Source organism: Macrobrachium nipponense, chromosome 22 (assembly GCF_015104395.2).
Source record: "Macrobrachium nipponense isolate FS-2020 chromosome 22, ASM1510439v2, whole genome shotgun sequence".
Taxonomy (NCBI): domain Eukaryota; kingdom Metazoa; phylum Arthropoda; class Malacostraca; order Decapoda; family Palaemonidae; genus Macrobrachium; species Macrobrachium nipponense.
In genome coordinates, this window is record NC_087213.1 from 6,923,152 (window position 1) to 6,937,651 (window position 14,500).

General features: G+C 41.6%; 1 protein-coding gene across 2 annotated transcripts in view; it reads right to left on the reverse strand.

Moving 5' to 3' along the window:
* Window positions 1-442: 442 nt before the first annotated feature.
* Window positions 443-14,500, reverse strand: part of LOC135198466 (uncharacterized) — a 79,073-nt gene continuing 65,015 nt past the window's right edge. Inside the window, exons 5-7 of one of the 2 annotated variants that reach the window (XM_064226036.1) lie at window positions 13,901-13,924; window positions 11,822-12,055; window positions 443-3,406 (exon numbers count right to left, since the gene is read on the reverse strand). In XM_064226036.1, coding sequence (XP_064082106.1) covers window positions 3,203-3,406; window positions 11,822-12,055; window positions 13,901-13,924 — 462 coding nt within the window. In that variant the 3' untranslated portion in view covers window positions 443-3,202. The remainder of the gene's footprint in view (window positions 3,407-11,821; window positions 12,056-13,900; window positions 13,925-14,500) is intronic. The other variant, XM_064226037.1, reaches the window with a different exon arrangement.

Consider the following 14,500-nt stretch of genomic DNA (forward strand, 5'->3'; position numbering starts at 1 on the left):
ATTACGTAGTTTATTAGTGTACATACGTAAATAAAAAGAGAACAAATCGTTCCCTGCCACAGCCCTTCCCTACCTCCTCCCCCTGCTGGCCTCACGTCATCTTTCGTTGTGGTAAGTAAAATTCCTTTCTTTTTTTAATTGATTTTATTAACATTTATTATCATTTATCACATTGCTATGTTATTTTATCATTATGTGTGTTATTACTTGTTTATTTGTGTATAAATTGTGTATATTATATGTAATTTAGCTGTGTTTAGGTGTGGTTTCATATTACATTATTTTTAATGGGAAAAAATGCTTTGAGATACAACTGTTTTGATATACGACGATGGTAACGGAACAAATTAAATTCGTATGTCAAGGTTCCAGTTACTGGATAATGTCTCTCTTTGGATACTTCGATTTTGCCAAATCTTGAGGCTACAAGAACAGTTTGATTACTATTTACGTATCATATAGACTAATTAAAGTAAACGTATCTTTAAATAGGCTTATATTATTAGTATCAACAAAACATTTACTGGCATGAGTCAGAGGCCGTTTAATGAAACGAACACTTCTCTGTCCTTAACTCGGAGCGCTCTCTCTCTCTCTCTCTGATCAAATTACTGGATAATGTCTCTCCTTGGATACTTGGAATTTGCGTTGTAATCTAACCAGAAACTTCGTTTTGTTATTATTACTGGAAACAAGCAATGATTTTTTCATTATTTGCGCTTTTGGACTGTTATATGTAAACTCTGCGCACCGCAAGCTAGTATGTATTCATTCGCTCGGAAACTAGTTCCGCATATGAGGCGTCACTAAAAAACATTGAAAAATATGACATAAAAAGTGTCGAAAATCATCATAACCTCAAAATTTTTGTTGTAATCTAACCAGAAACTTATTTTTATTAATATACTGTGCTAAACTATAAAGGATTTTTATCATAGTATGCGTTTTTTAAAAGCGTCGTTAACTCGGAGCGTCGGAAGCGTCAGCGTCGTAACCTCGGAACAAGCGTCGTAACCCAGGACGGATTTTTCCATTGAATATTTAAGAAAAAGCGTCGTAACCTCGGAACGACGTAAGCCGGAACCGTCATAACCCGGGGACCGCCTGTAATGCTGAATGAATAAATGAAAGGTAAGTAAGCTTTACTGTATGGTGCTTTTAGGCAAGAAATTCAAACCAAAGACTATGGGAGATCATATTACAAAAGCTAAGATACATTCAAAGGTTTGGAAGGTTGGCAATATGGTAATCAGCTCATGTAAGAAAACTAAGCATTTAACAAAACTTAATTAGTAGGAGTTAAACTATACAACTGGTGCATTGTTCTGAAAGTTACTATAATAAAAAAATTAAACCATCACCTATTAGCAATGCTTCTTTCCTGACGTAATTAAACCTGAACGCTAGAGTCATTTGTACTCTAACAAGAATGGTAGAAATTAGTTATTTTCAAGTGACTAATAAAACTTTAATGAAAAGTGGGAAATAGTCAGATAGCTAAGCTGGAAGTGACCACATGAAACTAATGAAAGTACAAGGCACGAAGAAAAGAAGCTAAAGCCTGGAAGAGTGCTGCAAAGAACCTTTTGTACTGCTTACAGTTTGCTGTACGCAGCACACTGTAGATCATTGGCAACTAAGGAACATTCCTCTTCCTTTTTAAACCTGCTGCATCCAGGATGGCACTTCAAAAGGTAATACAGTACCAACCTCCTATATAATATTGTGCAGCCGAATATTGTACAAGTATAGCTATACTATGATATTGATTTCAGAGTCAAGTCTAATTATAAAATAGTTTCACTGTTCTCTTTGCTAATTCATGTCATAATATTAAAGTACAATACCTCCTTAAGCACCAGAGATCACTTATACACCACCCTCTTTATTTCTATTTACCATTTTAAGGTATATTTAGTTACATGAAAAGTCACACAAGACTGTGAGAACATTAATACTGATCTTAAATCCTAGAAAATGCTTACTGTTCAGATTTACCAATTTGGAAAAATCTTTGTTGATTCCAACTAGGAGTGAGTTAAGACAATACCTCAGCATTTGTCTAAGTTTGACAATGTTAATTTTCATCCAAAAAGTCTAAAATTCAGTATTTTGTCATTAAACTACAACAAATTGATTTAGATGATTGCCTCCACTTAAAAAACATATAATATACAGATTATGAAAAATGACAAATTTTTAACCAATTTGTATTTTTCATAACTTACATCTCAGAAACTGTCAAGAAAGGTTCTGATAGGAGGGAAAACTGCAATCTACAAGTGGAAACTAGTCAAAGATTTGGAAACTTGAGACTGAAAATAATTACCAGGACAATCACTTGCGTCAGTTAACATTTTGCAAACAATTATACAGTAATTTGACTAATTTATTTAGCAATACAGTACATATTGCATAGCTCTCAACAAAGTAATTTGAATTTAACACAAATTATGAGAAGATAAAAAGTATTCATCTAGCATGGAAATAGGCAAAGAAGGTTAGAATTTAATACCTTAACTTACCTCCTTCCATTAAAGATTGATAATGACATGTCTTGACAACAAAAACTACAAGATTTTTACTGTCAAAACCTAAGGCTCATGTAGTCCCTTTGATTTCAGTCTTCCTGAGTTTCTCGTGGATTTAATGCATAGGTGCAATAGCTGCCAGTCAATTACTGTCATGTATAAAAAATCATAGCAACAAAGTTCAACGAACCTTCAGCTGACCAATCTACCATTTTTAGTTGCACTGCAAAACTAAAAAATTTTCAGTCAAGAGAATTACAACAAACAATCACTCTTGCATTTAGTTCCCATTTTTTAAGGTCAGGCTACATTTTGAATGCAGTACACTTTACAGTCACAAATACTAAATGTAATATATTTTCTATCTTTAAAGTGGTTAAATTACATTAAAAAAATACTGTATCACAAATACTCATTGGCATCACTTGAAAAATCATTAAAGCTTGTCTCACACGCAGTTCCATTCCATAATAATCTTTAACTCTTTGCGGATAACTGAAGTTCCTAGAGAAAAGTGTGCATTGTTCAAAATATTACACAGGACATTCGATTCAAAATATATATATATATATTGTGCATTCATTCAGTTAGCCGCCATTTTACTGTGTCATACTCTACAAAGAGGTAAACATTTATCAGGCGACATCACAAAGTTTTACCATGATGCAGTGTTACCTGCTTCGTTCATCTGTCACCCATATAAGCTTCACATCAAGATTCCTTTGGCGAACTAAATCCTGGAGTTCTTGATACTCACTCATTGTGGATTCAGCCATGTGACACAAGCGACCAATGGTGCGAACTGAATTTTCATGGAGCAGCAAGAGACGTACTGTATTCAGTGTGATTGTCGTAGACACATTAAACCATACGTACTGAAAAGTTTAAAAAAGGCAATTTTATTCTCAAATCCATGCAACATGTTCCACAATACTGAGGAACACAAATATTTAAAAAATTCACCAAATCCATAAAGCAACTGTAAACTTATGATAAAAACTTTTCTGGGCTCAGCTCGTGTCGGCCTATGAAAGTATCCTTAATATCATTCTTTCTAGGTAAAATTAGCCTAAAATTACCAGAGAAAAACAAAATTAAGAAAATGTCAGTAAAACTGACTCGCTCACTCTTAAAAAGAAGTGTCGGTATGATATAGGGGCGAGTGTGGAACACTACCACGAGCCAAACACCAATTAGAACTTCCTATCAGAATCCCCCCAAGAGAGAGCTGATACCAACGGGCGATGCAGCCTCTACTACTACTACTAGAGGACGCCACGGACAGCAGCGCCCCTAGCGGACATCCTTAATTTTTAGCGCTAGCGACAAGTCGCCATTTTCTTGTGCTCGTGCTTTATTGGATTTTATCCGTACTATCTACGATGGAACGCTCTGCAATTGCCACGGCTAAGTTAAGTAACTCATAAGTAATATTTTACCACAGTTTTATCTTCCGGGTACCAGTATTTTCCTCTTAATAGGTCATATACGGTTCCCCGGTTGTCTCGTGGCGGCCATGCCGCCTCGTAAGAATTCCCGGTCCTCCATACTGGGACTTCTTATACTTATGGGCTTACTTTATCACATTCATTGTTTTACATCGAGTTTTAGCTAGTTCAGCCCTCCTACCATTCTCTTAGCTTGGTATTTAGGGCTATTATTAATTTTTCCGGCCCAGCATCCCGGCTCTTGCTCTACATCGGCTATCGCTGGCTCCGAGTAGGCTTCTGTTTCTTGGAACAGTCTGCCTCCTCCTGGGCTTCTTTCTCTTTTACTAAAAGTGTCTCTTCCACCTTTCGATGTATATTTTTTATTTAGGGTGTTAGGCTAGCCTAGGTGCTTGTTCCGTGTATTGGTACAGCTTGGTTCACGTGGCCCTACCACGGTTGTGTTGCTCGCGGCCTAGGCCACTTGCGGTCACGTGTTCCATAGCACCTTACCCTGCCCCTTCCCTCCCTTTCTGATATAGGGAGGAGCTGGGGGACCCCTTGGTTGTTATGACAACCTCATCACCTTCTCTCATCCTTTCGGAGGTGACCAGGGGTTCCTCCCAGCGGGGGGTATAGGGCGACCACATGAGGACCGGGTCTCCATGGGTCTCCATGCGGGTAGTTGGTGAGGCGGGGAGGAGTAGGCCATCCCTCCCTCCTTTCTCGCTCCCGCCGTGTTTCGCCGAGACCTTCCTCCCCCCCTCCCCAGTTGCTCAGCCACCTCCCTTACGATACGAAAGGAGCCTTCCGTCGCAGCCGGGGCACCTTTGGTTATAGGTTACTGGCTCCGCTAGCGGGCGGGGTGGGTACTACGAGTGGTCGGTTGCTTGCCTACTATATCCTTATATATCTCTCCCCCGCTACCGGAAGGGAGCTTACCCCTTACCTACGCACTCTTCTAGTAGACGGGCGGAGAGAGGTTGTTTTATTATTGTTATTTTAAGGATATTACCCTTAATTATACAATATTTTACAATGAATTGTGTGTTATTATTATTATTTTATCAAACCATCCCCGCCATTTTCCGTCGTGGTTTCCATTACCACCACTCCTAGTTGGTTGCTTTTTGTGCTTCCGCATCGGCGGAGCCATAGCCTATATACCAACCTGGTTACCACACGTATTTGGCGGGGCTCTGGTTTTATCTAACTTTATCGCTCCGGCACCAGCGGAGCATATGTTAGGCTGTAAGTGTTTACTTGGTACTCATGTACTTTTTCACTTACAGGCTACCAACTGCCAGGTCCCAGCCTGTAACGCGACGCTGTTCGACCCCTGTGGACATGATGAATGCAGGTCTCACGCCCCCTGTGCCACGTCGTTCAACGAGACGATCGTCTGGCATCCTGAAGCCTGCGCCATCTGCTACGACCTGGTCGGTCAGCTGGGAGATGGGGTAAGTCCATTATAGGCTTACTTATTACTTTACTAACAACTTCTAGTCGTAAGTTTGTTAACCCCGTTCCACAATTGACAGCTAATCTCACCTTTCTTTCAGGCTACCGGTGTGAGGGAAGTCGCCCTCGCCACCCTGAAAGCGTGGGTGGGCGGCTTCGGGAAGAACGCCGCCAAGGGCCAGCCCTACATTTTGGACAGGAAGCTGGCCGTCCAGATCTTCCCCGCGGGCAAGTCGACGGGTTACGTTGACCCCTTGTCCGCTGCCCCGCTGATAGCCTCCATCCAGCAAGACCTCCAGCAATCATTTGGGGTCGTAGCCTCCCAGGAGTCGGTCCCGGACGTCGCTGCCCTGGACCTTAACCTTGAGCCCATGGCGGTAGGTGGGGAGGATTTGTTGGTTGAGGTAGGTATGTCGGGCGCCCAAGGTCTTTCCTTGGGCGCTCCTGGATCTTCTCCTGTCCCCTCTTCTTCCGCTTCATTCCAAGGCTTTGCGGGATCTGAGATCCCTATTCGCTCTCCCGCTCTCTCTGTACCTCCTAAGGAGAAGGGAAAGAGAGAACCGAAGACTCTATCTAAGTCGACTTCTAGGAAAGTCGCCTTCGTCTTCTTCGGCTAGGAAGTCGTCGACTTCCTATGCCGATGCGGTGAAGGCAAAGCTGAGCTCTTCTCAATCAAAGAGCTCCAGAACAAGCAGGCTTCGAAGGAGAAGGCTCGCGCTCCCGCCGAGTCACTGCCTTCTCCCGCCTCCACTGCTTCCACTCCGGCTATGCCGGTAGGGGTAGCAAGCACCAGCACCTTTGATCCCTCTACTTTCTCAGCAGGGGTGATGGAACAGGTGGGCGTGCTAGTAGGCTCACAAATCTCCGCACTGGGAACGCGGTTCGAGCAGATTTTTTGCGCAGTTATCAAACAGTCTGTCTCAATCTGGACAGTCAAATCCAGGATCTCTCTAAAACAAGAATGACGAGGAAAATGATGGACCGAGTATGCGGGATAGCTCAGGCTCCTCCCCCAGTCTCCCAGCATCTAGCACGGGGATTCTTCAACTCCCGCCATATGACTCCTTGCCAGCGTTTCTCTATGGAGAAACCCATGGAGAGTAGCTGCCTACGCTCCATTCAAAGACGGAATGATCTCTATCTCGGAGTGTGGAACTCGAAGGATTGAGGACTTCGAGTTCTACCCTCCGGGTCTGACGCAGCCTTTCATCGGGTATGCTAGGCTGACGCCAACGGCTCTGACGAGAGAAGACAAAATCTCTAAGGAGTCAGTCCTTTATAGTAGAGATCACGCCCAGCGGGAATGGGTTCACTGCCTTGAGGACTGGGAGTGTACTATCAACACCCTAACAACTCCAAAACTCCAGGCCTACAAGAAGTCCCGTTTCACTATTTTCGCGACGAAAGAGGAGGTTTCTCTTCCGTTCGCCACGAAATTAGTGGAGAAGTCCCTTCAGGCAGTCCTCAAGGATGAGCCCATTCCACAGTTGAGGGAGGCGGAGTCTACTTCTCCGCTCTTCCCGGCCTTCGGAGAATTGTGGGAAAACTTGCCAGCTACGTTCACGCTGGGTAAACTCAAGCCGGACTGCGCCATGGACCAGTTCGGTGAGAAACTACCTAGGCTGCCGGATTCCCTAATCCAGGCAGAGTTCGATGCGCGAACTAGGTTTGGCAGGTCCCTCAATTCCCTCATCATCACAGAAATGGCTGCCCTTTCTTACGCTACGGAACCGCTGTTCAAGATTCTGGCGAAATCTCAGTTTCAGACGGTTCTAACGGACGCTTTTGACTTCTTCCAGGCTCAGGAGGAACTGCCGGAAGCATGTCTTACAGAGTGCACCATCAGGCATGAGCCTAATAGACTCTTGGCTGCAAGCATGTGGGGGAGCGGATCTCTTCCCAGAGTCCGCGGTGAACGAGGTACACCACGAAGCTGCTAGACTCAACCAGAGCCTTAGAGCTAGGTGGGGTATTTCCTCAAAGAGGAAACAGGAATCCGTTCCCACTGCTGGCAAGAAACCAAAGAAGGCTGGTAAGAGGTTCCAGCCATATAAAAAAACTCCAGCAACAGCAGCAATTTGTGCAGGCAGTCCCAGTTACCCAACAGGGACAAACCTTCCACCTCTAAGCAGAACCAACCTTTCCTCCTGGTGCCCCAGCAATCTCAACCATCCACTTCCTACGCTATCTCGCCGGCCTTCAACCCTGCTTATGAGGCTCAAGGATACTCCCCCCTCAACCGAGAGGTAGGGCGAGAGGTTACTTTGCGTCAGCGTGGAGCAGAAGGGGTACGAGGAGTAGACAGTTCAGAGGAGGGCGTGGTGGCCAACCCGCCCATCAGCAATGAGGCTCCCCAGGTAGGAGGGAGCTGTTCCTCTTCCGCCACAGGTGGGGGTTCAGCAATTGGGCACAGAGCATAGTGTCCAAAGGATTAGGCTGGAGTTGGATCAAGATCCTCCTCCAATCAAATCATTTCATCAGATACCGTCAAGGAATTGATAGATTACGCGGAAGAACTCCTTCAGAAAGGAGCTATTGCGAGAGTCAAACATCTAAAATTTCAAGGTCGCTTATTCAGCGTGCCAAAGAAAGGCTCAACAAAAAGAAGGGTAATCTAGACTTGTCAAAGCTAAACTCTTTCATTCGCTGCGACAAGTTCAAGATGCTTACCCTCTCGCAAGTAAGGACCTTACTTCCGCGTGGAGCCGTCACATGCTCCATCGATCTTACAGACGCATACTAATCATATCCCGCCTTAGCCAAGGCACTTCCGCCCATTCCTAGGATTCAGGCTAGGAAATCAGACATTCTCATTCAAAGTGATGCCCTTCGGTCTGAATGTAGCCCCCAGGGTATTCACAAAGATAGCAGAAGTGGTTGTACAACAATTGAGAGCTCAGGGAATCATGGTAGCGGCATACCTCGACGATTGGTTGATCTGGGCACCAACAGTCGAGGAATGTCTCAAAGCTACCAAAAAGGTAGTTCACTTTCTGGAACATCTGGGGTTCCAGATAAACAAACGAAATCCAGACTTACTCCGGAATCTCGTTTTCAGTGGCTAGGAATCCAATGGGATTTGTCTTCCACAATCTATCAATTCCAGTGGTCAAACGGAACGGAAATAGTACAAAATCTGTCAGGCAATTCCTCAAATGCAGACAAACGTCAAGAAGAAACCAGGAGAGAATCCTAGGGTCTCTTCAGTTTGCTTCGTAACAGATATCCTTCTGAAAGCAACGGCTGAAAGATATAAATCGAATTTGGCGGTCAAAAGCAAACTCCAAATATCGAGACAAGTTGTCAGTAATTCCACAGATCCTCCGCAACCAACTACGGCCTTGGTCAAAAGTAAAGAACTTAGCCAAGAAAGTACCCCTTCAATATCCCCTCCCAGTGCTAAACCATTCACACGGATGCATCCCTGTGGGCCGGGGGGGGTGGGGGGGATACTCTCAGTTCAAACAGGTTCAGGGGACTTGGTCAGTTCAATTTCGCCAGCTCCACACGAAAACGTGTTGGAAGCAATGGCAGTATTTCTTACTCTGAAGAGACTGCTTCCCCTGAAGAAGTCTCATCTAAGGCTAGTTTTGGACAGTGCAGTGGTAGTTCATTGCATCAACAGAGGAGGGTCCAAATCCAAGCATGTGAACCCCATGTCATGATAGCCATCTTTGCATTAGCAAACAAACACAAATGGCATCTGTCTGCCACTCACCTGGCAGGAGTAAGAAAATGTGATAGCAGACGCCCTGTCCCGGTCAGTTCCTCTGGAATCAGAGTGGTCTCTGGACGTCGGGTCATTCCAGTGGGTAAGCCGGAGAGTCCCAGGTCTCCAAGTGGATCTCTTCGCCTCACAAGCGAACCACAAGCTCCCTTGCTATGTGGCCCCCAACCTGGACCCTCTGGCTTATGCCACGGACTCCCTGTCGTTGGATTGGAATCAGTGGAGGAGAATTTATGTTTTTCCTCCAGTGAATCTTCTCTTGAAAGTCCTAGACAAACTAAGGTCTTTCAAAGGGATAGTAGCTCTGATTGCACCGGACTGGCCCAAGAGCAACTGGTATCCTCTTCTTTTGGAATTGGGTCTCCGACCTCAACGGATCCCCAATCCCAAACTATCACAATCAGTACAAATGAGGACTGTGTTCGCTTCTCAGGAACTCTCCAGACCCTAACTTTATGGACTTCATGAAGTTTGCGGCTAATAAAGATGCTGACATTGATCCACAGAATATTCTCTTCCTAGAATCAGATAAGAGAGAGTCAACCATTAGACAATATGACTCAGCTGTTAAAAAATTAGCAATCTTTCTTGAGAGAATCGAACACTACAACCATGACAGTTAATTTGGCTATATCCTTTTTCAGATCCTTATTTGAAAAAGGTTTAGCAGCTAGCACGATTACCACTCATAAATCGGCTTTGAAGAAAATCTTTCAAGTAGGTTTCAGATAGATTTGACTGAATCTTATTTCACATCTGATCCCTTAAAGCATGTGCTAGACTTAGACCTTCCCAGAGCCTACTACAGTTTCATGGTTCTTAAAATGATGTCCTCAAACTAGCTTCAGATACTGACAACTCATCTTGTACATTCATAATGCTCCTGAGGAAGACATTATTCTTATTAAGCCTAGCCTCAGGAGCTAGAATTTCAGAACTGTCGGCTCTATCCAGGGGGGATGCCCGGGTTTTCATGTGGAATTCCTCCCCCATCAGGAGAAGTTCTACTTGCTCCGGATCGTAGCTTTTTAGCCCAAAAATGAAAGATCCTCTTGCAAGGTGGTCGCCATTGGAAGGTTATCCCACTTCCACAGGATCCTTCTCTCTGCCCAGTATCAACTCTTAGAGCCTTTCTATCTCGTACTTCTTCTAGATCCTCAGGTGCTCTCTTCATGAGAGAAAAAGGTGGTACTTTATCAGTTTAAAGGCATTAGACAGCAAATCCTTTACTTCATTAAACAAGCCAACCCTGAGTCATTTCCAAAAGCACATGATATCAGGGAGTAGCCACCTCAATTAAATTATTTCAACATATGAACTTTGAGGATCTTAGAAAGTATACTGGATGGAAATCCCCCGACAGTCTTTAAACGGCATTATTTAAAGTCCTTGGAATCTTTAAAGTTTTCAGCAGTAGCAGCGGGAAACATAGTTTCCCCTGATACTGTTTAGTAGTTGTAGTATAGATGCTTCCAGGTCTTTCCTTTCTACCTACATCAGCCAACATGCCTCACCCTATCGTCAGGCTACTCAAACATCATAGCCTTAGCCGTTGTATATATAGTGGATTGTCCCTTATTTTTTTGCTAGGGACATCCACATTTGTACTGATAATGTACTTCAGTGTACCTACCCTTATTTTTATGCTAGGGTAGGACACAATATGTTTGTATATATTCACCATTTTGTATTTATGATGAACTTCAGTCACAATGTGTTTGTATATATTTTGGAATATTTGTATTGATGATGGATTTCAGTGTACCTACCCTTATTTTTATGCTAGGGTAGGACACATGAGTTTGTATATTTTGTAATTTTGTTAAGTAAATCTCCTTTTTCCTTATTTTACATGCATCTCTGTAATTTAACTGTAATTACCATTTAAGTACTTTAAGATTACTAACATTCTAATTATTTTACTGTTTAATATAAGAGTTTAGTTGTTTAAGTGCTTAATTTGTATGCTGTAATTGATTTACTTATATTATATCCATCATTTTAAACTGTTTTTCATTGTTCCCTTTTTTCCCATCTTGTCTGTTTCTCTGGTACTCTTTCATAGGCCGACACGAGCTGAGCCCAGAAAAGGGATTTTGACGAAGGAAAAATCTATTTCTGGGTGATTGGCTCGTGTCGCCCTATGAAACACCCCCCCTTTTTATGGTTTGTTTTCCCCCCCTTGCAGGACAAGATGTATTTAACTGTGTTTTAATTAAGGATGTCCGCTAGGGGCGCTGCTGTCCGTGGCGTCCTCTAGTAGTAGTAGTAGAGGCTGCATCGCCGTTGGTATCAGCTCTCTCTTGGGGGGATTCTGATAGGAAGTTCTAATTGGTGTTTGGCTCGTGGTAGTGTTCCACACTCCGCCCCTATATCATACCGACACTTTCTTTTTAAGAGTGAGCGAGTCAGTTTACTGACATTTTCTTAATTTGTTTTTCTCTGGTAATTTTAGGCTAATTTTTACCTAGAAAGAATGATATTAAGGATACTTTCATAGGGCGACACGAGCCAATCACCCAGAAATAGATTTTTCCTTCGTCAAAATCCCTTTATCGTTACAAAATTTTATATTCACTCTCCCATCATCAAAATGTATCTCAATTATCAAGACTAATTTCAGTTTTGTTTGGAAGAAAAAACTAAGCAACAAACCTGAAATAAATTTTACTTACCTCCAATTTTGTTAGAGGATTCTCATCCAGAAGTGTCTTGAACATGTCATCATGAAGCCATTCAAGTTCACCATCTAAATGTAAATTACGAACTGCTGGTGCATGGCTCAAAAGAAAACGTAGACGTGAATCGCTGACCACACCTGTTATGCTGAGGTTTTCTAGGTGCGGGTGTGCAGGAGCCTGGATCTCAAAATCCAAACAGTCATCACTCTCATCCAAACTATGACGGGCCTAAGCCAATAAAAATTGGATATTTTCTTTAAGATACTGTTAGAGCTTAGTACGTATTAATTTCCTTTAACAATACGTAAACTGTATCAACTAAATAAGCATCATTCTTCAAAACAAAGTGCTAACACCCAACCTTTTCAAGTACTTGAAAACAAACAACTGAATAACAGCAATAACTCAAGAACCCCTAAATCAACACCTTTTCATCAAAGCTAAATAATTTTTTACCAATAAATTTGGAGTACTGTATTTCATAATGATGAAACAGATTCTTAATGCAGTTCTTGTTGCCTATTGGAATAGTACACACATTTTAAAGAGTACAGTAGTATTAGTCTCCAAACCACACAACCAGATAAATGACACTCATTATCAAGGCCAGTGGCTCCACACAACACACAATGCACACTTACCTTTCCAGCTTATGCTAAGCTCTGTTTGAGATAACTTGCCTCTTCAGGTAAACATCAGCATAACATGAGCCTAGAATATTGTGGAAAAAATATATCCATACTTCATTTTGTGCTGACACAAATAGGGTGCCTGTTCGAAAGGGTTGCAGAAATGCCAGCTGTAACACTCATAAAACTAATTTTCATCCTTCAAGTGCTCTTTATGGTTGATGTAAAGCTGAACTTTACACCCTCATTCTTGAACAAGACACTAGTTCCTGAGAGCTAATTTCCTTACATTAAACCTTCAGGTACATGTGACGTCCATGAGAAATTTGTAGAGTCCAGACTTGTTCAAACTGATTTTAGTATGGTCTTTGACCCCACACCATCAATACAGAAGCTTTGCAACTTACAAGTTTGAGGCTATGTCATACTTTATCTCATTCACAGTATATCAGGTGACATGCCACAATAAAGCATACTACCTACAATGTGCCTTTTGTAGCACACTTTAGAAGTACTATTTCTTTGCAGCGTCCTCAGGTATTCCTTTGACTTCAAACTTTCCTCCATTCCTTTGGTCACTTCCCACATAGCTGCCCAACTAATTTAGCATCACCTTGCCCTGATTTTCACCTCTCACTAAAACAGAATCCTCTTACCAAGCCCTTGGAGAGTATATAAATGTGATTCAGTAGTTTTATAATGCTGTAATTATATAATTATAATAATTTAAAGCCTGACAACAGCAATTTGCTATTGCTGGCATTTTTATTGAGCCTAGACCTATCTTACCTACTGTTCCACAAGGTAGCATTCTGGGAGTATATTGTACGGTATAAAGATAAAAATATTCTTGCAGTATTTAACTACCATCAAGTGCAAAATGAAAATTTCTGTTTAACTCAACATATCTGGAATAGATAAGAGACTGGTGTAGTAAGTGGGACAAGTGGCTAATTACAGCAAAAACTAGGATGCAATAAAACCAGGTATTCTCACAAGGTATTCTTGCAATGTTCTCCCTCTCTTGTTATTTGACAATAAAGGAGAAAAAGTGAGCAAAACAGTTACAGATATATGACAACTAAGTAGGAAGAGACCATAAAGACTAGAGAAAGCAAAGGTGAAAACCAATGCTGTCAGAGGTCTAAAAGAATCAAGAACCTTCAGTATCATCTATAGTGCATTGCACTAGGCACACTGTAAGTGGTATGTACTCCCTAAATGCAAGTGTTAAGTTCCAGAATAACAAAGGTATATTGAAATATAAAATCTTAATTGCCACACCACTAAATATTTATGGTGAGTTTTACAAGTTCATAAAATGATTAAGCTTTTCCTTTATTAAGCTAATCATCTAAAATAACCAAATCACACGATATTAATCACAGAGACAACAGAAGTAAAAGAAAACCAGGGACAAAACCATAATCCTCTATTAGCTTACCCTAAAGACACGCTCCGAATCTGCCTTTTAAAATAACCAATTCTTGTTAGCATTTTTCCTATACAGTATACAAATGCAATATTGTATAAAAACAAAGGTTTAAATGCAGTAAAAATGAAATAAGATATAGCAAAGCAACATTAGCAATAGCTATTAAATTTGCTGGAGGACTATAAAAAATATTATCAATTAGGACACACACTATTAAACCATCGAATATTTTACATGTTTTTTTAAATTAACATTTTCAGATTCTGATGATGAAGACTGTCATCATCCATTTTTCAAGCAATGAGATCCTGATGAAAAAAAACTGTCATCATCCAAAGAAATTTTTTTAATAAATTTACCATAAAATGTAAATACGTCAAAGCAACAAAAACTGAATATGTATAGGACATATGGAATTTGTTGTTGTCATGGAAACTGCTATGCCAAGCATACAGCCTGCGAGTGCTCATACATGACACCACTCAAGGACCAGTCTGAGAGACCGATTGATCTTGCTTTGATTGCTGTGATTCATTTATTTTTTTCACATTCCTTACTATTTGTTGTTTGACACTAATTTTTTTTACTGAATTATAGTTCAGTCGTTGC